This window comes from Trachypithecus francoisi, unplaced genomic scaffold (genome assembly GCF_009764315.1).
Source record: "Trachypithecus francoisi isolate TF-2019V2 unplaced genomic scaffold, Tfra_2.0 Lachesis_group15, whole genome shotgun sequence".
Classification (NCBI taxonomy): Eukaryota; Metazoa; Chordata; class Mammalia; order Primates; family Cercopithecidae; genus Trachypithecus; species Trachypithecus francoisi.
In genome coordinates, this window is record NW_022681460.1 from 56,834,810 (window position 1) to 56,861,066 (window position 26,257).

At 49.8% G+C, this 26,257-nt stretch overlaps 1 protein-coding gene across 3 annotated transcripts in view; it reads right to left on the reverse strand.

Moving 5' to 3' along the window:
• The window catches only part of SYNJ2 (synaptojanin 2), a 119,262-nt gene extending 93,626 nt beyond the window's left edge, over window positions 1–25,636 (reverse strand). The window contains exon 1 of one of the 3 annotated variants that reach the window (XM_033234945.1): window positions 24,349–25,634. In XM_033234945.1, the coding sequence (XP_033090836.1) occupies window positions 24,349–24,475 (127 nt within the window). In that variant the 5' untranslated portion in view covers window positions 24,476–25,634. Of the gene's footprint in view, window positions 1–24,348 lie in introns of all 3 variants that reach the window. The other 2 variants (XM_033234944.1, XM_033234947.1) reach the window with 2 other exon arrangements.
• Between the last annotated feature and the right edge of the window lie 621 nt (window positions 25,637–26,257).

Genomic DNA, 26,257 nt, shown 5'->3' on the forward strand with positions numbered 1-26,257 from the left:
TTGGCAACTCAAGAGAGGAAATTTCAGGAAAGTTGAGGAGCAAAAACCTGAATGGGGAGGGAGAGAGAAAATGGAGACAGTGGGGACAGACGATTCTCTGAGAATTTCCTCATACACATGTGAGTGTGCATGTGTGTACGCATGTGTGTGTGTGCGTGTGCATATGTGCACATGTGTGTGTGGAGAGCAGAGAAATGGAGAGGCTGTTGGAGAGGGAAGTGGGTCAAAAGATTTATCTAGGACAGGGGCATTTACACCAAGCTTGTGTGCTGGCAGAAATGAGCCAGGAGAGAGATGAGGACTGATACAGCTGAGAGAGAGGTCAGGACCGATGCAGCCAAGAGAGAGGTCAGGACGGAAGTGGCAGGAGCAGGGAGCTACGAAAGCCACGCCCTGGAGCAGGCCACAGGTATCTGTGCACAGGTGGCGCTGGTCTCAAACGCAGACAGTGCACCGTGGGGAACAGATGGGAAGGCGGACAGATGTGGTGGGCAGGTAGCAGTGGTGCAGGGAACCAGTGGGAACTCTCTTCTGGTGGCTTCAAAGTTTTGGGTGGAATGAGAGAGGACCAGGCCGTCAGCTACAAGTGAGGTCGGGGAGGAGGCACGCAGAGCTGAGGAAAGGGGAGGGTGGAGTTGCCGTCCGGGAGGGTGGGGGAGCGGACAGAGCACAGAAATGGCTGAGGTTTCACCAGGTGGGGAGGACCCAGCAAGAGAGGCGGGCGGGGAGGGTGAGTGCAAGGCAGGGCTGGTCACTGACACGGCAGAGGGAAGGCATGAGACAGGCGAGGGGCGGTAAGAAGGCCACGGGTTCTAAGGGTCGCCATCCCAGTGGGGTCAAAGGTCACCGGGGGCCGGGCATAGTGGCTCACGCCTCTAATCCCAGCACCTTGGGAGGCCAAGGTGGGCGGATCACAAGGTCAGGAGATCGAGACCATTCTGGCTAACATGGTGAAACCTCGTCTCTATTAAAAATACAAAAAATTAGCCGGGCGAGGTGGCGGGCGCCTGTAGTCCCAGCTATTCGGGGGTCTGAGGCAGGAGAATGGCGTAAACCTGGGAGGCGGAGCTTGCAGTGAGCCGAGATCGCGCCACTGCACTCCAGCCTGGGCAACAGAGAGACTCAGTCTCAAAAAAAAAAAAAAAAAGTCACTGGGACTGGGAATTGCAGGATGAGTGACAAGGTGAAAGTGGAAAATGAACAGTGGGATGTTTGAGACAGACGCTGGAGGGTCGGGGCGTAGCGTGTGAGCGAGTGGCTGCAGGGGTAGGGTCACTCACTGGAGGACAGTTGGTCCTCCGAAGGATCAACGTGACCACTGAAGGCACCAAGAACAAGGCCGGACTCATAGTGAGAAAGAGAGAAAGAAGGAAAACTCGCCAAGGAACCAGGCGACTGCTGAAACGAGGGGCAGTGGGGGACGCAGTCTCGTGGTGTTACTGGAAAGGGGTCCCGATCCAGACCCCAAGAGAAGTTCTTAGATCTCATGCAAGAAACAATTCAGGGCGAGTTCATAAAGTGAAAGCAAGTTATTTATTAGGAAAGTAAAGGAATAAAAGAATGGCTACTTTATTGGCAGAGCAGCAACATGAGCTGCTGGTTGCCCATTGTTATGATTATTTCTTGACGATATGCTAAACAAGGGGTGGATTATTCATTTCTGGGAAAGGGGTGGGCAATTCCCAGGAACTGAGGGTTCTTCCCCTTTTTAGAGCATATAGGGTAACTTCCTGATGTTGCCATGGCATTTGTAAACTGTCATGGTGCTGGTGGGAGTGTCTCTTAGCATGCTAATACATTATAATTAGTGTATAATGAGCAGTGAGTATGACCAGAGGTCACTTTCATTGTCACTTAGGTTTTGGTGGGTTTTGGCCGGCTTCTTTACCAGAACCTGTTTTAGCAGTAAGGTCTTTATGGCCTGTATCTTGTGCTGACCTCTTATCTCATCCTGTGGCTAAGAATGCCTAACTTCCTGGGAATGCAGCCCGGCAGGTCTCAGACCCATTTTACCCAGCCCCTATTCAAGATGGAGTCACTCTGGTTCACGCGCCTCTGATAATGGTGCGTGGGGTCAAGGGTTAACTGAGCTGTTTTCCTTTTGGCAAGAGAATTTGATTGTGGGTTGACTTTCTAGTCCTGTTTCCCTGGTAACCTGAGAAAGTTGTCTATGCTACTTGAACAACATGGCTTATGATAAAAATAAATAATGGATGGGGCTTGTGGAGGCTTAAGGAATAGGCTTATCCTTGGAGGAGGCTGGGGAACTCCCCGTCTCCAGCCCCAGTGGTCCAAGGGTGTGGAAGAGAAACAGCCACTGCTTGAGAGGCTCCCAAGGAAACCATAGTTTGTCCCACAGCACAGCAAATGGGGCTCGTGGATTCTGGGTCGCAAAGCAGAGCTCCGTGGGACAGACCATCCCGAGGCAGAGGCTGGTCTCAGTAGCAGTGGTGCACTGCTCTGCGTGAGAGCTCTGGTCACCCAGAGCCAGTCCAGCTCAGTAACCAAGCAAACCACATGCTCTTCTTTCTTGAATAATATTTTCCGCAATAACATGCCATAAGGAAATGCCAATGAAGCCCAGCCCACAGGTCAGAAAAATAAGGAGGTCATTTGACAATGCAGATAGCCTGAGACTGAGGTAGCATTTGTGGCCACATTCTTGGACATGACATGAAACCATCTTCTCGTATTTCTGGGTCTCAGGAGGCCAAAGTCTCCTTCATGTGTTAATTCGTAGCTCAGTTCTGACTGACTGGTGGCTGCTCCTTCCAGAGTTACCAGTTTTGGAGCTGAAGCAGCTCTTCAGAAAGACAATGGTTTTCCCAAGGCAGAGCAAGGCTGCAGGCTGGTTGCTAAGCAAAGGGGGAATCAAAACATCTGTCTGAAACAGAAGCTGTGAGGCAAGACAAAGCCAACTGGCAGAGACACATCAGCTGGCTAAGGGACTCTCCTGTCCTCCCACTGCTGCTCCCTCACCAAAAAGTCCAGGCCACATGAAAGATCCACGGAGTGAGGGGACACTCAGAACACATCACCCTCAGAGAATGCACAACCTCCCACCAACGCCGTGCCCACGTCACAACCCAGCCAGAGAAAATACAAGAAAGTTTGGTTTCCTGCAGTCAGAGCCAGAAACCCGTCTGTGGGGAGGGTGAGCCCTCCCCTTCCCCCAGCACTTTCCACACCCCTCCCTGCACTGAGCCATGGCCAAAGAGGGAGGCCAGCTCCCCTAACAAGAGGGCTTGAGCACAGGACTGGCCACTGAGTCTTTGTACTTCAGTTTTTTCCTTAAAAATAAGAAATCCAGAAAAACAGTTTACACCTTAAAAAGCCAGGCCCAGTGCCAGACATGCCTCGGGCAGAGCCAGTGACAGGGCCCAGCACGATGGGCAGCTCCTTACACTTCGGGATGAGGCAGAACAGGCAGGGCTGGGCTGTGTTTTCACTGGGCTTGGTAGCCCCCGACCCTCCTACCCAACAGGCAACAAGAAAGAAGCACAAAAGTACCCATTTCTCTCCAAGTGTGTGCACCTTCTCTTCTGACAAGAGGGAGGGGTGGAGCAATGTTTCCTAGCCACCAGGGAAGTCCCAGAGCGGGGCTTCCATGTCGTACTGCCTCGCACAATCACCCCTAATTAGGTCCTAACAAATTAGGTCCTGCGGCTGCAGGTTCTGATCCTGGCTACCTTTCCAGTTTCGTCACTCACTTCTTCCTGAACCTGCCAAACCAGTTCCTCGGTTCCTCCCCAGCTCTTCTTCCTCTCTCAGGTGATTCCTCTTGGGAAGGCTCCTCCCACCTCAGGGCCACCTCCCTATTTCCACATGAGCATGAACACACTCACGTACTCCTCTAGAAGTCATGTGGCGTGACCCACGTATGCCTCCTTTTGCTACGAGATCCAGGAAGGAGCCCGGCTTTGGGAACTGAGGGAGCCTAAGCGGGGAAGCCACACACCCTGTCACACTTCAATTTCACCACTCAACAAAGGGTCTAGATGCCCACTGTGTGCCAGGCATGGTTCTAGGAGAAAAACTGGCAGTGAGGAAGGAATATGATGAGAACAGAGCCATCAGAGAATAAGAGAAGCCAAGTGAAGAAAATGCTTCCAGAAGCAGGTGTGATCATCTGGGGGATGCTGTTGGATGGAAGGCTGAGCAGCCAAAAGTTCCTGGGGGCCTTGAGGAAAGGTTTCAGAAGAGTGGGAGGACAGAGCCTGGCTGGAGCCACTTCAAGGGAGACTGGAAGGAGGGAAGGTATGTAGACGACCTCGTCGCATGGGAAAACCAAGAGATGAGGTGGGGGCCAGGGTCAAGAGAGGGTTTCTTAATGTGAACCATGACAGCCTGTTGGTATAATGGTGCAAATGACCGAGTTAGGAAGGAAAGGGGGAGACTGCAGGAGCGAGGTCTTAAAAGATGAGAGGGGACAGGGTCAGTGGGCTGGGGGGGCAGGGAGAGCCTGGGAGGCTGTCCACAGTACCGGAGCCAGGGAGTGGGTGCGGGGGCTGTTGAAAGTTCTTAGTTACCTCCATTTTCCCAGAGAAATAGGAAGCAAAATCATCAGGTGTGAGGGGGATGAGATGTCAAAGGCTTGAGGATGTGAAATAGTCATCCTGGAGGCCAGATGGCTGGGGAAATACAGGAAGATTTTTTGATTCCACACAGCCCTGGAAATCCTTTATGAAGTCTCACAGACACAGTTTAGCAACACGAGTGCATGCAGGGTGTAGAGGAGGGCAGGAGAGGGCTAGAGTCACTAAGAGCTGGGGATATTGCCGACAGGTATGCAGCAGAGGGAACGGGGCAGAAAAAAGGGCAGCGGGAGGACGGTGAGTGAGAGGCCAACAGAGCAGGCGGGTGAGCCTCCCGGTGACCTCACCCAGACAGGGGTAGACAGACCCAGTGAGCAGGGAACTCAGCTTCTCAATGAATGGAGAGGTGTGGCCAAGGAGGAAGATGGATTCCAAACGGTCCCTCTTAGAGAGGGAAGAGGAACCATGGCCCGAAGTAGCACTGCAGGAGAGGGACAGGGACAGGGTGCCTACCCTGCCGCCACCACCACTCCCAAGGACAGCAGAGCAGTCTCAAGAGAAGCCCCAGCTTGAGGGGAGTGCGTGCTGTAAGAGAAGCATTCAAAGAAGAGGCCGACCACGGTGGGGGTAGGTCGGGGTGGTGGGGGTAGGTCAGGGGTGGTGGAGGTTGTGCTTATTGAAGACAAGATAGACACAGTTCCAGAAGGCTGGGGAGTTGGGGGAAGAGTTGATCAACTTACTAAAAGTCAGCTCCTACTCCACATTTCAATCCAGAATCCAGAAAACAGGCCAAAATTCATTTTTCAGGACCCTCTGATTTATTTGTTGTTGTTTGACGAGAAAATGAGCATGCGTTAGGGACGCACTGGGACTTGTTTGCTCACCTGGGTTAGAGGGGCGACCAGACGGCCTGCTGAACCCCAGGCTCTCAGGAGCCTCTGAACACCAGGACACGTGGTCCAAGAAAGACGAAGGAACAAACAGCCAAATCCAGCTCTGAGTTAACACATTGATTCTGCTTCCTTATTCACAGCCCCACACGCGGCACATCTCGGGCACATATGGTTTGTGACTCTCTGGCTTTTTCCATACGTGCCTGCTCTTACGAACTGAGGCCCTGTCTATCACCAGGGGAAAACAGCATGCTATGTTTTACAAAAGGGCAGAAGAAACCTTCTTAAATGACCCTAGTTACCGTCATTCCGTGGATTTGGAAACAGCTTCTTCCACTTTACCAGTGGCTTTCTGTACCTAGAATTAGCTGCTGCCTCAAAAAATAAATAAATAATAAATAAAAATAAAAATAAAAATAAGAAAGCCTTTTGGCTTGGTGAGAACCTGCCCCAGAATCTTAATCGTGTCATCGCCAGGATTACCAAACTACATGCCGAGGTGCACTCCTGAACTGTAAGCTGTTGTGCTGTGTCCTGTGAACCAAAGGTCAAAAGTGTATGAAAAACACTGGCCTGAGCAGGGCTCCAAAGAAAACAGGTCTCCCAGTCACCTGCACACAACAGCTTTCTGCTCCAGGGCCCTTCCTTGGGGAAGCCCGCTTCACAGAATGAACACTTCCTGCCTGAGATGCCTGCCCTGACTCCTGCCAGAGGGCTTCCTTGCCCTCCCAAACCCTAGCCTTTTGAGGCAGGATGCCTACCCACCACCTGCCCCAATTTCTGAACACCGTGGCCCCCTTACTACCTCTTGCCACTCCTGGTCCTACACCAGGCTGTTGTCCGCCTCAAGCACCTGAGCCCCACCTGGATGTTCCCAGCCCTGAGCTTGGCTCCCCACACCTGTGTCTCAAGGCTCAGCTGGAAGCTACGCAGGGGTGCTCCCTAGAGGGTAGGCTCCACCTGGGCTTGTCTGGAAGCCCACGGGGCCGGCTCAGAGCCTGTGCAGAGACAACCGAACATCCCATGGGAAAAGGGTCAGGCTAAGGGGAGGGAGACAGGTGCCAGGGCATGGCTGTGAAGACAGGAGCTGGGGTAACTGAGCAGAGTGCGCTGCCTGCCACCTGGGGCCTGAGCTCCATGCCTGAATCACAGTGGGAGATGGCAGGAGAGTGGGGCTGGAGACGGGGCAAGCAGCCCTCACCCACCCAACAGTGACCACGTGCAAATGGCCGTGCTGGGCAGAGCCGGCCACACTGGCTCCATTGTTTTGGCCATTTGTATTTTTCCTTTGGAGAATTGCTCATTATATCCTTTGCCAATTTCTCTGTTGAACTATTTGTGCTTCTTCTTCATGATCTATAGGAGTTCTTTTATATGCTATGATCATCCATCTTTGGCCTTTTTCTAGGTTACAAAAGGCTGCACAAACTTTCCTTCTGGGCTACTGCTTGTCTTTTCACTACGTTTATGGTGTCTTTTGATATACTGGAGTTTTCCATTTTTATGTAGTCAAATCTATCATTCGGACACAGGAAGAATGGGAGGCAGGGGTCCTGGGAGGCAAGCGCTCTCTCCAGATCTGCGCGCTGGCTATGCGAGTGTGTTCGCTGGGTGAAGATTCGTGGAGCTCAATGCTTAGAGTGCTCATTTTTCTCTATGTATGTTACACTTCAATAAAAATATTTCTTATATCAGGTTTATTTCCTTTACGACTTCTGAGTTTGATGTTTTCCTTAGAACATCTTTCCATACTGTAATGCTGTGAAAGCATCTCCTATATTTTCTAATACTTTGAAAGTTGGTTTTTTACACTTAAATACCTCTGCATTTATTTTAATGTATGATAAAACATAGGACTCTCACTTAGTATCCATATGGATAGTTTTGGTCACAGGCTTAAAATCTTTCTTCCCTTCTGTATGAGAATTTGATGTTTAATTCTCTAGCTCTGGTTCCTAATCAAGGTAGAACATCAACTCTGTTACTAGACAACATTGCTCATGGTAAAAATGACCTTGATTGGCAAATTGCCTCTGGACAGGGAAGATCCATAAGTGAATTATAACCACTTGGTGAAGATGCCAGGCATGGGGCTTCCTTAGGTGTGGTAACTCTTGTAACATGGAATGTCCATTGTGTGAACACAGGGCTCTGTAAGGCTGGTAATTTTTTCTTTTCTTTTTTTTTTTTTTTTGAGACGGAGCCTCGCTCTGTCGCCCAGGCTGGAGTGCAGTGGCGCCATCTCAGCTCACTGCAAGCTCTGCCTCCCAGGTTCACACCATTCTCCCACCTCAGCCTCCCGAGTAGCTGGGACTACAGGCGCCCGCCACCATGCCTGGTTAATTTTTGTATTTTTCGTAGAGACGGGGTTTCACCATTCACAGGATGGTCTCGATCTCCTGACCTCGTGATCCGCCCGCCTCAACCTTCCAAAGTGCTGGGATTACAGGCATGAGCCACTGCGCCCAGCCAAGGCAGGTAGTTTTATAAGGGATTCTGGCTCCCTGGGGATCCAGGGCTTTCAGCTGGGGGAGGAGCTAGTGAACAGAAGGACAGCTGTCTGTGCAGCCACCTGCAAAAACTGCCAGGAAGACCCCTCACTCCCCTGGAAGCAGAGCAGCAGGAAGCATCCTGCTGGCCAGCCAAGGTTTCCAGCCTATTCCTCTCTGAGCAGACCAGCCAAGAATGCCTGGGTGAATATCCAGCTGAATAGAGCAGGGGCCTCTTAGACATTGCACAGATCAACCACAGCAACAGCAGGTGCTGAGTATCCACCCTTACCTTTCCCTGACCGACTGAAGTCATCACCTTTATAAGGAAGGAAGGAACACTGCTCACACCAGTCTGTTCTGAGCCCTCCACTCTACTGTATTGATTTGTGCTGACAACCTCCACGATGGTTAGGGCTTTATAATATGTTTTGCTATCTGGTAAATCCGTCTGTCTTTGTTGATCTTTTTCAAAATCTTGGCTATTTTTTTTGCCAGTCCTTCATCATTCAACAGTGTTTGCTAAGCCTCATTCCCACACGAGGCAGTGTTAAGGTAAGGTAGTGAACGAGATACACGATGCCCCTGTATTAGTTGCCTGGGTTGCTGTAACAAAGAACCACAGACCAGGGGGCTTAAAACAGCAGCAAATTTACTGTCTCACAGTTCTGGAGGCCAGAAATCCAAGATCAAGGCGTGGGCAGGGCCATCTTCCCTTGCTTTTCCCAGCTTCGGGTAGCCCAGGCATTCCTTGGCTTGTGGCAGTGTCACTCCCATCTCTGCCTCCATTGTCACACGGCTGTCTTCCCTGTGTGCCTTCACATGACATTCTCCTCTCTGCATGTGTCTGCCTGTGTCGCTTTTCTTCTTGTAAGCACACCAGTCACGTTGGATTAAGGGCCCACCCCACAACAGTACGTTCCCATCTTAACTTACATCTTCATTGCATCTGCAAAGACCCTATTTCCAAATAAGAGTGCAAGGTATCCCAGGTTAGGACAGCAATATATTTTTCTGGGGCACACAATTCAACCCACAATGCCCGTGGAGGTTGCATTTTTGCAGCGGACAACAGAAGACACCCACGCAAGCACACACATAAGGCAATTTCAGTGATAAGCGCTAAGAAGGAAGGAAACCAGGCTTGGGGCAGGGACAGTTGATGTGTGGGGGCTGCAGGGTATTCCAGCCACAGAGGTCAGGAAGATCTTACTGCAGACACTGAGGGGTTGGCGGGGAGAAGGGGGAGGGGGAGGGGGAGGAGGAGGGGGAGGAGAGGGGGGAGGGGGAGGAGAGGGGGGAGGGGGAGGAGAAGGGGGAGGGGGAGGAGAAGGGGGAGGGGGAGGAGAAGGGGGAGGGGGAGGAGAAGGGGGAGGGGGAGGAGAAGGGAGAGGGGAGGAGGAGGGGGAGGAGAAGGGGGAGGGGGAGGAGGAGGAGGGGGAGGGGAAGGGGGAGGGGGAGGAGAGGGGGGAGGGGGAGGAAGTAGCCAGGCCAACCCTTGGTGTATTAGTCTATTCTCACACTGCTATAAAGAAATGCCTGAGACTGGGTAATTTATAAAGAAAAGAGATTTAATTGGCTCATGGATCTGTAGGCTATACAGGAAGCAAGGCAGCATCTGCTTCTTGGGAGGCCTTGGGGAGCTTTTACTCATGGCAGAAGGCAAAGAGGAAACAGGCAACTTACATGGCAGGAACAGGACCAAGAGGGTGGGGTGGGTGCCATGCACTTCTAAACAATCAGATCTTGTGACAACTCACTGTTGCAACGAAAACCCCAAGGGGGACAGTGCTGACCATTCATGAGAAACTACCCCTGTGGCCCAGTCACCTCCCACCGGGCCTCATCTCCAGCACTGGGGATCACATTTCAACATGAGTTTGGGTGGGGACATAGATCCAAACCCTATCACCTGGGGGAGGGAGTGCAGGCAGGTGGGTCGTGGGTGTGAAGATTCTGAGCAGGAACGAGTCAGGCTGCTGAATGCAGTGAGCCCAGGAAATGGTGGGAGATGAGGGTGGAGAAAGAGGCAGGGGCAGAGGACCAGGGCTGTGTGGGCCTCAAGCAGGTCACTATGTGGGGAGCAGGGGAAGAGCCAGGAGACTAGTTAAAAGGCTGCCAAGCAGACCAGGAAAGGGCAGTGGCTGTACTCTTGATGTAGCAGTGATAATGGGGGACTTGGTGGAATTCACCATCTGTTTTGGGGTGGTCAGGACTGGCTGGTAGGTTGGATGAGGATGAGGAAGGAAGGGGAGTCAGAATGACTCACAGGTTTTTATTACGAGCAGTTGCCTGGATGGTGCTGCCATTAGCCAAAATGGGAGAATGAAGGTAAGAATAAGTGGATGTGGGGGGAGTCCAGCGATACTGTACAGTCAGCCTGTTGCATTTTAGATAAGGCTCTTGTTGGAATTTAATTGGATTTACTCATCGATACTTGCACTTCTAGATTAACTGGAGAGGAACTGCCATCTCTGTAGTGTTGATGCTCCCATTCCAAGAACATGGTATGCCTTTCCACAGATGTGGGCTTCAGTCAAGTTCTATAGCTTTCTTCTTTTAGGCCTTACACACTCTGTTTATTCCCAGAAACTGTGGGGCAGTGGCATCTGCTTTTACAGACTCTAATTGAATAATGATGGCATTACAGGAAGGCTATTGATTTTTATCTGTTGATGTTGAAAAGCGGCCGATAACTCCCTGTCTAGTGAACAACCAAGCAGCTTGTCACCCGGCTCCCGGAGGTGTCAACATTTTCCCATTCTTATTTCACCTACTCCCCGTCCCCACTGTGTGTGTGTGTGTGCATGCACGTGTCCGTCTGTCTCCTGGCGCACGCCAAACAGATCCCAGACATGGGATCATTTCACTTGCAGATGCTCATTTCAAGCACAGATGGGCATTTCCCGCACAGATGCTTCAGGATCTAGCTCTCGGCTTTCCCGAGTGTATGATCCTATCCTCCGCACTCAAAATACTTTAAGAGTGTTCAGGAGAAGAGAAGGCAGGCACAAGATGGAGAGCTCCCCCAGGAGGGCCCAGGAGAGCGGAGGTGATGGAACTGGAGTCTCAAGGTGCTCCTCTGAAGCTCACACACTTTTTTTTTTTTTTTAATAGGAGCACCCCCTCAAGTCTTCGTTCCAGGTATATTTTCTCCTTTAAGCCAAAATTGAGAAGTTCTCAGCAACTTAATTTTCCTGACAGTAAACTGAGCCTGAAACCTAAAAGGAGAAAATGCTGCCCAAGTCAGATACACTCAAAGGCCCTAGAAGTCTGGGGCTATTCATATGCAGTCACATTTCATCATCTTTTCTCATTGCCTGTATGTAGTCTGAACATAACTTGCTTTATGTTTTAAGGGCGAGCTCCAAATACCACTTCTGCAGTTGGCTGAATCACTGCCGCTCAGGCTGGGCAAAGGCCTTTGCCAGTTTCAGCAGGATGGGCAGTCTGGGGCCCATACTGTGCCTTCTGTGAATTAGAAGGAAGCGCCCCCACCCCGCAGATTCAGACACACAGAGCCACAGCCTGGAAAGCAAAGTGGTACAGGGCAATGGAGGGGTGCTCCTGGCCAGGAACCCCCTGGACTTCCCGGGGTCTTCGGAATTGTCAATATTTTCAACATCCTCCTGGAAATCATCTCTCATCTATCTTCCCCTGTCAATAGGAGTCCAATTCTATCGCTTCCGGTTAAAATCAGTGTATACCACCAGACAGAATCTCTCAGGCCTCACCCAAAAATGCCATTTATGTGGTCTGCCCGGAGGGCGTGGCAGATACCCTTTGAAATGAAAACACAAGCTTCTGTCTGTCCACTCTAGAGACATAAGATTCCATCACGGAGTTCCATTCCTGCAGCTCACTGCTGGCCCTCCCGTTTCCCACCCAGCTGTGGTTCTGAGCTCGCCACCCACCACCAGTTGGTCCAGGTGAAAAGAGAGGTCGCTCCCCTACCCAGAAGGGCCTTGTTACAAGGGCCTGGCTCAGGCCTGGGCAGCTCCAGCCTTAGTTTTCCAAGATTCCTTTCTTTATTCACATCATGTAAATAAAAAACAAACAATCTCCATTGTTGAAACAGATTGTGACAGCCAGAGTCACTGTTCTGCCCTGGAGCACATGGACTGTCACTGCCTATGACGGCCTTCTAATCACTTGTCTCTGCCCAGCCGGTTCCACCTGACCTCAGCTTTGCTGAATCAGCAAGAGCTGCAGAGAACGGTCTCCTCCTCTTAAAGAGAATGTTTCCAGTAGACAATATTTATCAGTCATTGATAAGATTCATGGTAAAGCAGGGTTCATGCAACATATAAAACAGACAGTTTAAACAGAGAGATAAAGAAGACCACACATTTCCAGACACACAAACTCCCGGCTCCCTAGCCAAATGACAGTCCAGGTTACTTAAAAAAAAAAAAAAAAAAAAGCTATGCAAGAATGAAAGTTATGTTTTTAAGAATGCCATGGCCCTCAAACTACGAATCTACTATGATAAAACATCGGGAAAAACCGCCAGGACACTGACCTGGGCAAAAATGTCTTGAGCAATACCCCGCAAGCACAGGCAACCAAAGCAAAAATGAACAAATGAGATCACATTAAGCTAAAAAGCTTTCGCACAGTAAAGGAAACAATCAACAAAGTGAAGAGACAGCCCACAGAATGGGAGGAAATATTTGCAAACTACTCATCTGATGAGGGACTAATAACCAGAATATATAAGGCGCTCAAACAATTCTATGGGGAAAAAAAAATCGAATAATCCGATCCAAAAAATAAGCAAAAGATTTGAATGCACATTTCTCAAAAGAAGATATACAAATGGCAAACAGGCATATGAAAAGGTGCCCAACATCATTGATCATCAGAAAAAGGCAAATCAAAACTATAATGAGAGAGCATCTTACCCCAGTTAGAATGGCTTATATCCAAAAGTCAGGCAATAACAAATGCTGGCGAGGATGTGGAGCAAAGGAAACCCTTGTACACAGTTGGTGGGAATGTAAATTAGTACAACCACTATATATGTTATATACTCTCTCTATATATTATGTACTATATATGTTATATATGTTATGTTCTATATGAGTACAACCACTATAGAGAACATTTTGGAGGTTCCTCAAAAAACTAAAAGTAGAGCTACCATATGATCCAGCAATCCCACTGCTGGGTGTATACCCAAAAGAAAGGAAATCAGCATGTTGAAGAGATATCTGCACTTCCATGTTAGTTGCAGCACTGTTCACAATAGCCAAGATTTGGAAGCAACTTCAGTGTCCATCAACAGATGAATGGATAAAGAAAATGTGGTACATACACACAGTGGAGTACTATTTATCCATAAAAAAGAATGAGATCCTGTTATTTGCAACAACATGGATCGAAGGAGATCATTATGTTAAGTGAAACAAGCCAACCAGCCAGGCATGGTTGCTCACACCTGTAATCCCAGCACTTTGGGAGGCTGAAGTGGGTGGATCACCTGAGGTCAGGAGTTCGAGACCAACCTGGACAACATGGTGAAACCCGTGTCTACTAAAAATACAAAAATTAGCCGGGTGTGGTGGTGAGTGCCTGTAATCCCAGCTACTTGGGAGTTTGAACCCAGAGGGTGGAGGTTGCAGTGAGCTGAGATCGCACCGCTGCACTACAGCCTGTGTGACAGAGCAAGACTCTGTCTCAAAAAAAAAAAAAAAAAAAAAAAAAAAAAAAAAAAAGAAAACCAGGCACAGAAAGACAAACATTGCATATTCTCACTTATTTGTGGGATCTAAAAATCAAAATTGAATTCATGGACATAGAGAGTAGAAGGATGGTTACGAGAGGTTAGGAAGGGTAGCGGGGCCTAGGGAGGAGGTGGGGATGGTTAATGAGTACAAAAAAACAAAAAAAAAATTGAATAAGAACTGGTATTTGACAGCACAACATAGTGACGATATAATTTAACTGTACATTTTAAAATAACGAAAAGAGTATAATTAGATTGTTTGTAACACAAAAGATAAATGTTTGAGGGAATGGATACCCCATTTTCCATGATGTGGTTATTACATATTGCACACCTATATCAAAATATCTCATGTATCTCATAAATACATATACCTACTATGTACCCACAAAAAACAAAAATTGTAAAAAGTCATGGCTCTTAACAAGAATCAGCTAAACCGGCCATGGAATCAGCACAGTCCATGATATTTTAATCAATACCTTGGCATTCCCAAAGTAAGCTTCAATTGCTTTTTATACGTTTTTGCTGATTGTAGGAAAGGGTAGCCTCAAGGAGAGATAATCTCATGTATTTTCATTAATTCATAAGCATCCCATAAAAAATGCAGAGCATCAGATTTCTAGGTTTAGCTGAGACCTCAAAGCCATTTTCGACTTTGCCTTGCCAGATCACATCTCCTAAGATTCAAATTTCTGAGTGGTTTATAACTTTAGGTGTGTAAAGTAGTGATGGTGAGGGTGACATGTTTAGTTTTAAAGCTTTTTTTTTTTTTTTTTTAAGACGCATGGAATCTCAGAGTAGGAAAGACAATATAGATTGTCATTCATTTGTTTTCAGATGAAGATATTGGGGCCAGGAGGGAATAACTAAATTTCCCCAATGGAAAGAAGAGCTCAAGGGGCCAGGGCTAGGATTCAGGTCTCCTCCCTCCCAAGCCAGTGTGAGATCCTGGTACTCAAAGCTGGTCGTGGACCAGCATCACCTGGGAGTTTGTTAGACCGACAGGCTCTCAAGGCCTACCCCAGAGCCAAGGAGGCAGGACCTGATTTGCTACGAGATCTCCAGGTGAGGTGAACAAGCAAGTTTTGGAAGCACTGCTGTCCCAGGCTTGTTGACTTAGGGTGAGGAGAGGAGGTGTTCTCAGTCAATCTCCTTAAGGTTCGTCCCTCACCTGGTCACAACGCACTCACCACTTTCTCCGGCAAATGTGTGTCCCAGGCTCCAGAGGCGTTCTCTCTCTCCCCCTCCTTAGAATAATTCAGACAGCGCAGTTAAGCTAGGCAGTCTCCATCTGTGATAGACCCAAAGCCTCTCCTGGCCTGGCACATGCTCCCTCTCTGAAAGCAAAAGTATTGACTTTGCAGCTGAAAAAGAGACTGGGGCTCAGGACGGGAGAGGCAGGCGCCCAGGGCTGGGATCTGGCTGTCCTGTTGCCCAAGGCTGTCTTGCAAGCCTCAGTTTTACCCACCGTAAGCAGCCACCTAGTTCCCTGTCCTCAGTGCAGAGAGGTGGAAAAGGAAAAGGTGAAGAGTTTGGAGGTGGCATCACTGGAACATTCTAGGTTCAGAGCTGAGGAAAGGGAAGGAAGTAGTTTGCCTCTTCCGGGTTACTCCCACCAGGCAGTAACAAGTCAATGTGGGACCACCCCTCGCCTTCACATTCACAGACAGGCAGCGGCAGCAGGGGTGAGAAACTGCATGGGAGCCCGTGCTCACCTTAAATTTGGCCATTTTGCTACATCTTGCCAGGGATCTGGAGCAGCCCGGTCCTGTGCTGGGTCTGAGCAGCAGCCACTAACAACCTGCCCTCTCCTGCAACCCAAGTCCCACACCAACGCCAAAGCCAGGAGAGCATTGAGCCAGAGTTCTGCTAAGGGAGACCACATCCTACTTCGAAGGACCCTGGGGACATGCGCCTTCATTTCCTAGCAACTGTGATGAAGGAGCAGGGATGTGGGGCAAGGCCTGTTCTCAGGGGGTGCATGGGCTCACTGGAAACACACAACTCCATCTGAGATGGAAGGCTGGCTTGGGGCACGCCGGACACGGGCTCCACCAGCCCCAGCCTTGGGGAGAAGGAGGCATGAGAGAGTGGGCAGAGATGCAGGCTGCAGAGATGCAGGAATACAACCAGGTGCCCGAGAGCCCCATGTCCTCAAAAACCTGCCTTAGAATGAAGCTCAGACCTCTGCATTGGAGCTGTGGAACTTGCTCCCACCTCCTGCGGTCTGGGCCTGGGGCACAAGCACAAGCTGCCGTCTGGCTCTGTGATTGACAGGCTCCCAGTGAATCCGCTGCTCAACCTTTTCAACCAGGAGGCTTTACAAGCAGTGGCAGCCCGCCAGCCTCGCAGGCCAAGGGCACAGGCGGCGCAGCCCACAGGACCTGGCTGGGGCATCTAGCCTCCTGGCACAGCACCAGACTCACGCTCCGAGCCCGGCTCCTGCCCAGTACCCCCTAGGGCAAGGCACAGTTCTGTCCACCAACTTGGCAGAGCCTCCCAGGCCCCCCAGAAAAGCCCACAGGGGCAGGAAGGCACGCTCTGCAGGAGCCCCAGCACCCTCCCGCAGACACTTCTCCAGCTCAAACCCAGGGGCGTCTTGGAGCCGACCCAGTCCAACATTCTGGGTTTGCCAGGTCTCATGTTCCTTGAGAAGCCTGGGGCCTTGTAGCATCCTCTGCACTGGGGGACACTTTCCTCAGCACCTTGGGGCCGCATCAGCCTCTGCTCCCAGTGCTGGGAACATGCGTGTGGAGGCTCAGTTCTCCCTCCAGGAACGTGGGCTTCAAGCCCACATGCTTCTCCCAGAGATCAAGCTTTGCCTTTGTAGTGCCACACCCTCTGCTCAGAAAGGGGCTGGCTGTTTCCCCAAGTGGGAACCTCCTCTATCAAAATGTATGTCAGATGAAAACCAAGATAAGCCAGAGACAACAGGACAAAGGGAGTCTTTTTCCATATATATATATATATTCATTTTTTTCCCCTAAGAATGAGATTTTATTGAACATATTATTCTCTGGAGCCTTCCACTGGAGGTGAAGCCTCGGGCAAGTTCTTAAGTTGCTCTGTGCCTCAGTTTCCCCAAGTGTAAAATGGAGATTACTAGTACTTGCCTTGACATAAGGATGAAGTTAATATATGTTAGCCACGGCCGGGCGCGGTGGCTCAAGCCTGTAATCCCAGCACTTTGGGAGGCCGAGACGGGCGGATCACGAGGTCAGGAGATCGAGGACCATCCTGGCTAATACGGTGTGAAACCCTGTCTCTACTTAAAAATACAAAAAACTAGCCGGGGGCGACGAGGCGGGCGCCTGTAGTCCCAGCTACTTGGGAGGCGAGGCAGGAGAATGGCGTAAACCCGGGAGGCGGAGCTTGCAGTGAGCTGAGATCGGCCACTGCACTCCAGCCTGGGTGGCAGAGCAAGACTCCTCTCAAAAAAAAAAAAAAAAAATATATTATATATATATATATATTATGTTAGCCACTTGGATCAGCACCTGGTAGGTGGTAAACACTCCATAAATGTCAGCTATTATAATCAAGTTGAACCAAAGTTTATTTAACCAGTTAAAAACTCAAAACAGCTTGCAATAAACATCCTTGAAGCAAAATGGGCTAGTAATCTGGGACTATTTCCTGAGAGAAACTTCTGCATGTAGAATAGCAGATTAAGCACTTGCATACTGTTAAAGGTCTTCATTCACTTGTCTAAATTTTTCTCCAGAAAGAAAGAACAACTTACATTCACATGAACAGTGCCAGAAGGCTCCTGCCCGTGAGATCTTGAAAAGAAGCAATGCCCTGAACTGGGCTGTTTCGTATAGACCTTGAGGGTGGACCCAGTCTGCCCATTGACAGCCTCCCATCCACAGTGTGTGGTTGATGGCACCGCAGCTCTGGGGGCTTTAAGTGTCACGTACACCCTCCCAGCCCAATTTAGTTTTCACCTCGAGGAGAGCTGGCCACACCAGTGAGCCCTGCCCAGAAATGCTAAAGGGACTCTGATCACATTTCCAAGTCTGAGCCTGAGCCAGTTTACCCACAGCTTTAAGGACAATTCAAGTGGAAAGAAAACAATATATTCCCCATTCTCAGTGGCAAGGCTAAAGGAGCCCAGCAACAGAAACTGAGCAGCCAAAAAGCACAAAGGGGACCCTGAGCACCCCAGGAACGCTCGAGAACAGAGACACAGCAGAGAGACATGGGCTGGGACAGGTGCCCAGGGCAGGTCTGCTGGAGTATCTGCAGGGTCTGGGGCCAGAGTACTCGTGAGTGCTGCATTGTATATGCCAAACTGTTAAGTTTTAAATCAAGCTAACAAAGTAAAACAGTTAAATAAAATAGGTTCTATCTTCCTACCTCGAAAAGTACTCCGCCATGAATACCTGGAAGGCCAGGTTCACGATGGGGCCGGGGGGAGGGCAGCCCCAGCCTGGCCACCTTCTCTTCCCCCACTTCCCCCAACCTGGGCTTCATGCCCCCTGCAGGGAGCCTTGTGCATACACACACAGAGTCCCAGCTAGTGTGTGTCCAGTTCCACCTGTGACACACCCTTGCCACCCCAATGCCCGGGCCTGGGGTGGACACACGGCTGCACAGTCTGCCTAAGGCCCTGGGAGGAGGCTGCACAGGCTGTACTATGTGCTTAGCACACTCCAGCAGCAGGAGTGTCATCCAGAAAGGGGAATGCAGAGAACGCTTGGCCCACTCTTGCCTGGGGCTAGAGGCAGTGCCATCAAAGGGCCCAGACCTTGTCCTCTCGAGCTCACCAGCAGAGAGCTCCCTGTTCTTCCAGGCTATGGTCGACCCTTCCCAAGTGGTCATTTTGCTTTTAAAAATGTGTCTTGGCTAATGTCTCAGAATCAGTTCATGCCACTATTTCTGCTGTTGGCCACACTGAAATCTGCCAAGTAAATTTTGAACTTGCATAGCATGGTAATTATAGTTATATTCTGAAATCGCTAGGAGAGTAAATTTCAAATGTTCTCACTACAAAAAATCAGTGGTCAGGCACGGTGGCTCATGTCTGTAATCCCAGAACTTTGGGAGGCTGAGGCGGGCAGATCACTTGAAGTTGGGAGTTTGAGACCAGCCTGACCAACATGGCAAAACCCCGTCTCTACTAAAAACACAAAAATTAGCTGGGTGTGATGGCACCTGCCTGTAGTCTCAGCTACTCAGGAGGCTGAGGTAGGAAAATCACTTGAACGCAGGAGGCGGACGTTGCAGTGAGCCCAGATCATGCCACTGTACTCCAGCCCGGGCGAGAGAGCGTGACTCCACCTCAAAAAAGATAAATAAACAAATAAGTATTTGAGGTGATGACTACATTAATCATCTTGATTTAATCATTCCACATTGTACACATATATGATGACTTTGTACCCCATAATATATAATAATTATAATTTGTTGGCCCAGCACAGTGGCTCACACCTGTATTCCCAGCACTTTGGGAGGCCGAAGTGGGCAGATCACTTGAGGTCAGGAGTTCGATACTAGCCTGGCCAACATGGTGAAATGCCGTCTCTACTAAAAATACAAAAATTAGCTGGGCATGGAAGTACACGCCTATAGTCCCAGCTACTCGAGAGGCTGAGGCCAGAGAATCGCTTGAACCTGGGAGGAAGAGGTTGCAGTGAACCAAGATTGTGCCACAGCACTCCCACCTGGGCGACAGAGCAAGACTCCATCTCAAAAAACAATACTAATTATAATTTGTCAATTTATAATAAAATAAAAAATTGAACTTATATATCTAAATGCAAATAAGGAAAAAAAAAAAGCCAACCCAACAAATTAGAATCTTACCTGGCATTAAACTAAATTTTAGGAGATTCATGTTTTCATAAAAAATACAGGGACAAGTGAAATAAAATTGGCAATATATTGATAACTGTCAATGCCAAACAACAGGTAGACAGGGGATTCATTTTTCCCTCTACTTTTGTGTTTGAACATTTTCACAATTAAAGGTTAAAAGTCAAGGTTTTAAGCCATAGTCAAAACAAAACAAGAGCCTGGTAAGATCTGAAATCATGATCTTACAGGTAAGCTACAAAAACCACGGGGAAGGCCGGGCGCACTGGCTCATGCCTGTAATCCCAGCACTTTGGGAGGCTGAGGTGGGCGGATCATTTGAGGTCAGGAGTTTCAGACCAGCCTGGCCAACATGGTGAAACCCCTTCTCTACTAAAAGTACAAACATTAGCCGGGCGTGGTGGCGCATGCCTGTAGTCCCAGCTACTCAGGAGGCTGAGGCGGGAGAATCACTTGAACCTGGGAGGCAGGGGTTGCCATGAGCTGAGATTGTGCCAGTGTACTCCAGCCTGGGCAACAGAGCGAGACTCTGTCTCAAAAAACAAAAACAAACAAACAAACAAACAAACAAAAAACCCACGGGAGAAGCACACACCATCCCAGTTTGCATTTTGTAAATACTATGCTGAGACAGCCTCCAGCTAGAGGAGAAGAGGCAAACCAGTCCTGGAGGCAGACAGACCACCGTGGCCCTGGGTCCTGCTCTAGTTTCCCATGTCAGGGACCCTGGAACCCTGGCCTGGTCCTACCTGTGGTCCCAACTTTGTCCAGGAGCATTTATAAAATGGTGACTCATTTGATTCTCTGTGGTTCTCTGTAGCAGATCAAAATTCCAGTCTGTGACCAAATAAATCTAGCCATAAAGTCTGGGAAAGTGATCTAGGCAACAGTTCAGACTGAGTCCTGCTCCGCCCTGGGGCCATCTCACCAACTCAAACAAAGCTAAACAGAGATGTGGCCTCTGCACAAACAGCAGCTGGGAGAACCTGGGGGCCTGGTGTTTACACAGAATCTTTCCCCCCAGAAGCTCAAAGTAATTTAGGGACACACATTAATTAACTTAATTAAGTCTCTCAAGCCTCCTGCCCCATCCCTCCCTCCCTGCTGCCTGTTCACAGCAAAGCCAGGCTGGGCTGCAGGAGGCAGGACTTCACTCACACACAGCCCCGACTGTAAACACAGGGACACCCTCAGGCCCCATTCCTGGGGGCTGCTGGAGAACCTTGAACTTTGGAACACTGTCGTTTACTCTGAAAATAGACAAAATCCATTAACAATACGCACTTTTCCCTAAGTTTACAAGAGACAGAGAGGAATCGGTTTTTGTCCCATGTGCAAATAAGGGAACATCTGTTTGCTAATTGTGGATTATTAGCCAGGGAAGCTGGTACCGGCTACAGGGCTTCCCACCTGTGCTGAGAAGGCCAACTACCCTCCAGTCAGGTTCCTGAAACTTCATAAAAGCCTTTTAAATCAGTGCCAATACATTTGGCTTTTCTGCCTCTGGAATTTCTGCTCCCACTGATCTACATAAAAGATAGATTCACAACCTAATTCTTTTATAAGCAGGAATTTGGAATAATTCCTTCAACAATCCTGCTAGCAGGGCCAGATGGCCTAGTGTGAAGAGTTCAATTTAGCACAGGACAGGTGAGGACAGGTTCAGATGGGAGGAGTCCAGCAATCAACGAATCATGGACCATCAGTTTGTCCTCAAAATCATAGTCCAGTTTAAGCCCCGTCTCCAGGCCTTGCCTGAAAATGATAAGGAACCACCCAGCCCCTTCGGCGAGAGGTACTTTTCCAGTTAGGATCCTTCAGGAATAAAATGTGCTATGAAGGGGCAGTGCCTGTGGTCATCAGGCCCACTCCCCTCATCTCTTCTCGCCCCTAGGAAAGCAGCTGTGTGCATCCGCAGCAGAGCAGGACAGAGTCAGAATGACTCAGGGGACGAGAAAGACCATTACCCACTAAGCAATTATCCACAACTTCAGCCTCAGCCTCTCATTACTAACTGGGAGGGACCCCTCATAGGAAAACCACAGCTGAAGAGAAAAGGAAGCTACCCCCAACCCTGAACCTCAAGGAAAGGGTGAAAGGTCAAGATGAGACCACCAGCTACGCCAGCTGTCACTAGTGTACTGTCCCATGCAAAAGTAGAGATTGCAGCCTTCTTGTACAAATTCACCTTCTTGGGTCAGGCGTGGTGGCTCATGCCTGTAATCCTAGCACTTTGGGAGGCCAAAGCAGGTGGATCACCTAAGATCGGGAGTTAGAAACCAGCCTGGCCAACATGGCAAAACCCCGTCTCTACTAAAAATACAAAAATTAGCCGCGCATGATGGCGTGTGCCTGTAATCCTAGCTACTGGGGAGGTTGAAGCAGGAGAATCACTTGAACCCGGGCGGGGGTGGGGGTGTTGCAGTGAGCGGAGATCGCACTTCACTCCAGCCTGGGCAACAAGAGTGCAACTCCGTCTCAAAAAAAAAAAAAAAAAAAAAAAAAAGAAAGAAAGAAAAAAAAAAATCACTTTCTCCAAGAAAGGAAAGTAAAACAGCTAGCTAGCCCTTTGGAATACAGATGGGAATTTCAAGTTCAGAGCCATTTTATCCAATAGTGATACGTTTAGGATATGTTGAAAGCTTGAAACAACTTCCTAGTAACAGAAGGCTCTCTCCTACAAACCTTCTCCGGACCAGCAAAGCCACCAAATGCTACAGCTGCTTTTTAAAAATAGTTTCATTTCACTTAAATAAAACAGACTTTAAAAAATTAAGTTTTCAGGCCAGATACAGTAAGTAGTTCATGCCTGTAATCCCAAAACTTTGGGAGACCGAGGCAGGAAGATCACCTGAACCCAGGAGTTCGAGACCAGCATGGACAACATAGTGAGAACCCATGAAAAAAAAAAAAGAAAAAAAAAAGAAAAAGAAAGAAAGAAAGAAAAGAAAAGAGAGAGAAAAAAATCAGCTAGGCATGGTGGCACGTGCCTGTAGTCCCAACTACTCAGGAGGCTGAGGTGGGAGGATCGCTTGAGCCTGGGAAGTTGAGGCTGCAGTGGGCTGCGATTGTGCCACTGCATGCCAGCCTAAGCAAAAGAAGCAGCCTTTGTTTCAAAAAAAAATTTTTTCTTTTTTAAGTTTTCTACTGAAAAATGAATGCTAGGTTAAATGACAAATGTGGACTGCACATGAGTTGAAGACCAGCCAATTCCTTTCTTACATTCTCTGTTCTAAAATCTGGTATACTGTAATCACCAACGTGATGTAAATCTCAGCCCAAACTTCAGCTCCTAATGGAAAATACGCACTACATTACTGTCATTAATCATTTTTAAATCTTCACTTTTGAAAAAATAAAATTTTTCTAAGCTACTTCAAAGAATTCTTGAATGTGTATGAACCTGGCTTAATGTTGCCGTAATCCAACTGAAGGACATTTTAATCTATTTGATGAAACAGTAGTTTTGTACCGTGAAATTAATCTTTTGCTTCTGATAAATGTGGTATGAAGTAGACATCTAAAATGGAATGAAAATTTCCGTGGTTTTCTTTCAAGGCTATACCAAATGACCAAACTTAGACTCTTCAGGACAGCACACATTGGAATAACCTGAAAATAACTTAATCTACAATTCGCTGCCCACTTTTGATGCTGAGAATACTGGAGACATAGGTTCAGTAATCAAGTGACTGAGAACAAGCTGGATAAATGCATGTTAATTAAGTGATTAGGGAATCAGAAGTAGGAGAGTCCTTCCAAGACATACATCCAAACTAGAGCCGACACACACAAATGTGAAAACAAGGTTAGAGGCATCTATGAAACATCCTGTAAGTGACTGCCCGCTGCATTTGCCGACCACCTCAGGTACAAGTGACCCTGGGCTGCACCTTGTTTAGCTAGGAATACCGGGAAGCTGTTACAGCTGGACGCCTACTGGTGGGAGCCTACTCTCCGGTGTCCACATTTACAAGTCTAACAATCAGACCTGGTTTCACCTGCTTTGCTGCTACCCAGGCTTTCCTTATAATGGTTAGCACAAAACAAGGGATCCAGGTTAGTGATACCAGGAAGCCATGCATTGAATGACATTACAGAAACAGCCACATAAAAGTCAGGTGGATGATGTCACCTTGGCAAGCAACTTTCTTAGCCTCTTCGGGCCTCAGTTCGCTCATCTGCAAAATGGGGATAATAATAACTCTTTAGTAGAATTGTGAGAATGAAGTGAGATAATGTCCTAAAGCCCATAGCACAGTGCCAGTTTCAAGGCTTCTGAAGTCCATAGGTGAAATTCGCTGGCTTGGCAGGATCTAAGACAGCATAAAGGTAGGGTCATGGTATATTTGCTTACAAGTTCTATAAATTGCACTACTGGTGCTTCTTGACCAAGTATTTACGTGAGACAAAGGTGCCATCAGCAGTTTCTCCAGAGCCTTTTTGGGGCTTTGGTCCCCATCCCCTCCAGGAGTGGAGCCGCCAACACAACCAAAGGGCAATCACTGGTTTTATCAACAGGTGCAAAAGAAAAGGCGCCAGGCGCAGGGTCAGGCCGGCTCCTTAGTCAACCCCAGGGGATCCTCATGAATACGCAAAGCGCCCCAGCTGGCTCTCCAGCAACCACATCCTCTGGCCGCGCGGGCCGGAGATCCCCGTGGAGGGGCGGCCGGCCTCCATGCACCACCCGCCCAGCCCGAGCGCTCTCTAGAGTCCCCAGTCCCACTTCATTCAAAAGGCCACCCCTCCGCGCGACCCCCACGCCCCGGCAGTCCCTGCGCCTCCCGATTCCCTCGGGAAGTGGGGTACCCGTCTTCCCAAGGCTGGGCGAAGGCGGGCGCCCTCTCCTCCGGGCGTCGCTGCCCCCGGGCCGGACTCACCCAGCGTGGCCACCGTGCCGGCCTCGAACAGCAGGCAGTCGCTGCGGCCGCGCGCCTCCAGCAGCACGCTGCAGTCCCCCGCGGCCCCCAGACGCCCCAGCAGCCGCAGCCCTTTGCTCAGGGCCATGAGGGTCCGGCCCGCTGCGGGCGGAGGCCGGGGCCACGTCCCCCAGAGGGCGAGCTGCCCGCGACAGCTCCCCGCGCGCCCGCAACTTCCCAGAGTTTCACTTTGCGCCGCCGCTCCCGCCGCGCCAGGCTCCTCCCGGGCCTCCTCCCGGCCTCCTCCCCTTCCTCCTCCCCACACCCGCCTCCCTGGACTGGGGCAGGTGAGGGCGCGCCGCCGCCTCCCGCCCGGCCCCGCGCTCCCCCCAGCGGCCAGGCAGCTGCGCGAGGCCGCGCCCCGGGGCTGAGGCTTCCCGTGGGCGGGCGTGGAGCGGAAGGGCCTCCCAGATGCCACGCATTCCTCGCCGCGGGGGAGGATGCCCCGCGCGGGGCGCCCCCGAGAGCCGGGCCGCGATGCCGGCCGCCCGCAGCCTTATATGGGCAGCCCGGCCCGGGAGCCCGCCAGGCTGGACCCGCTGACTGCTCCCGCCGGGGGCGCTCCGCCTCCCTGTGTGGTCGGCTCCTGCGACCCTGGACGAGTCCTTTCGACTTTGCGTGCCTCGGTCTCCCTGCAGCGAAGCGGGGTCATAACTGCGCCTACTTCAGAGAGGAGAACTGAGTTAATTCGCGGAGACGCTTAGCGGGTGCGGAGCGCGTGGAGCGGGCTGGAGAAAGGTTACTTTTCACTAGCGTTCTATTCCGGAGGCTGTTGCGGTCACCGTCCCCGCCAGGGAGAGGTGTTGGGGGTCAACGGTGCGTTGTCGCGAAGAAACCTGGAGCCGTGATCCCCAGACCACGACCCCCACTTACCACGTGACTCTGACTTCTCTGCGCGCCACCTTCCTCTCCTGTCAGATGGTGACAGCGCCTCTCCCACCGGCCCTGGACACCGGCATGTGTCCTCGCCTGTACGCTGGAGTGTGGCCTCGCAGCCCAGTCACCTGTGGCCCGGCCTTCTGGTTCTAGCGCCGAGGCTCAGCCTGTCAGAGCTGCAGGGGAGGTGGAGTGGGGATGGGTGTTTAGGGCTGAGTTGGAATCACCCTTTGGGGTGGTTTGGCAGCTTAATTGGCTTAATTCCCTTCTCTTGTGATGGGTGAAGCTTGTGAGAAGCCTCCATCAGCTGTTTCCATCCCGCTGGCAAAGGAACTCAGTTCCTCTCTCACCCCATTCTGCTGCACTGGGCCAAGCTGTTTGTCTCTGGGACTTGTCCTAGGAAGAGCAGAGCCCCCAGAGCCAAGCAGAACATTGCCATGCCCCTGCAGACATTCAGTAATGACCAGACAAGGGGACAACCTCTCAGGTGATGATTGGTAATAAATTTGAGCAACCCCAGCAGAGATCATCTTGACCCTCAGCCCCTTTCCTTGCCCACAAACTCGGCCCAGGTCAAGCATAATGTGCTCAATATCCCAGGCATGATGTTTATCAGCTGTCCCAGCAGCTTCTTTCTGTGTAAATGGAAATATTACTACCTCATGAAAACAATATGCCCATTCAGTGAGGCATAAGAGCCTTTGGCCCACTTTTTGACCCCAATTCACTTCTTCCTGGAAGCCTTCCTGGAATGCTGAGGTCCCAGATAATAGTGCTTATATAACACCCAGATTATATATATATCTCATATATATATTGCTTGAGAAGTGTTTTTATATCTTTTCTCTTAGCCCTGTTTTGCAAATTAAGTGGTAAGGCCTTAGAGAGGGGACCCAGTCTTCCATTTATTTCTCTCTCCTCTTTCCTAACTAGCATCACATAATGTAAAGTCCTGCACAGTGGCATACCATACCTATTTTAGAAATTTTCCTGC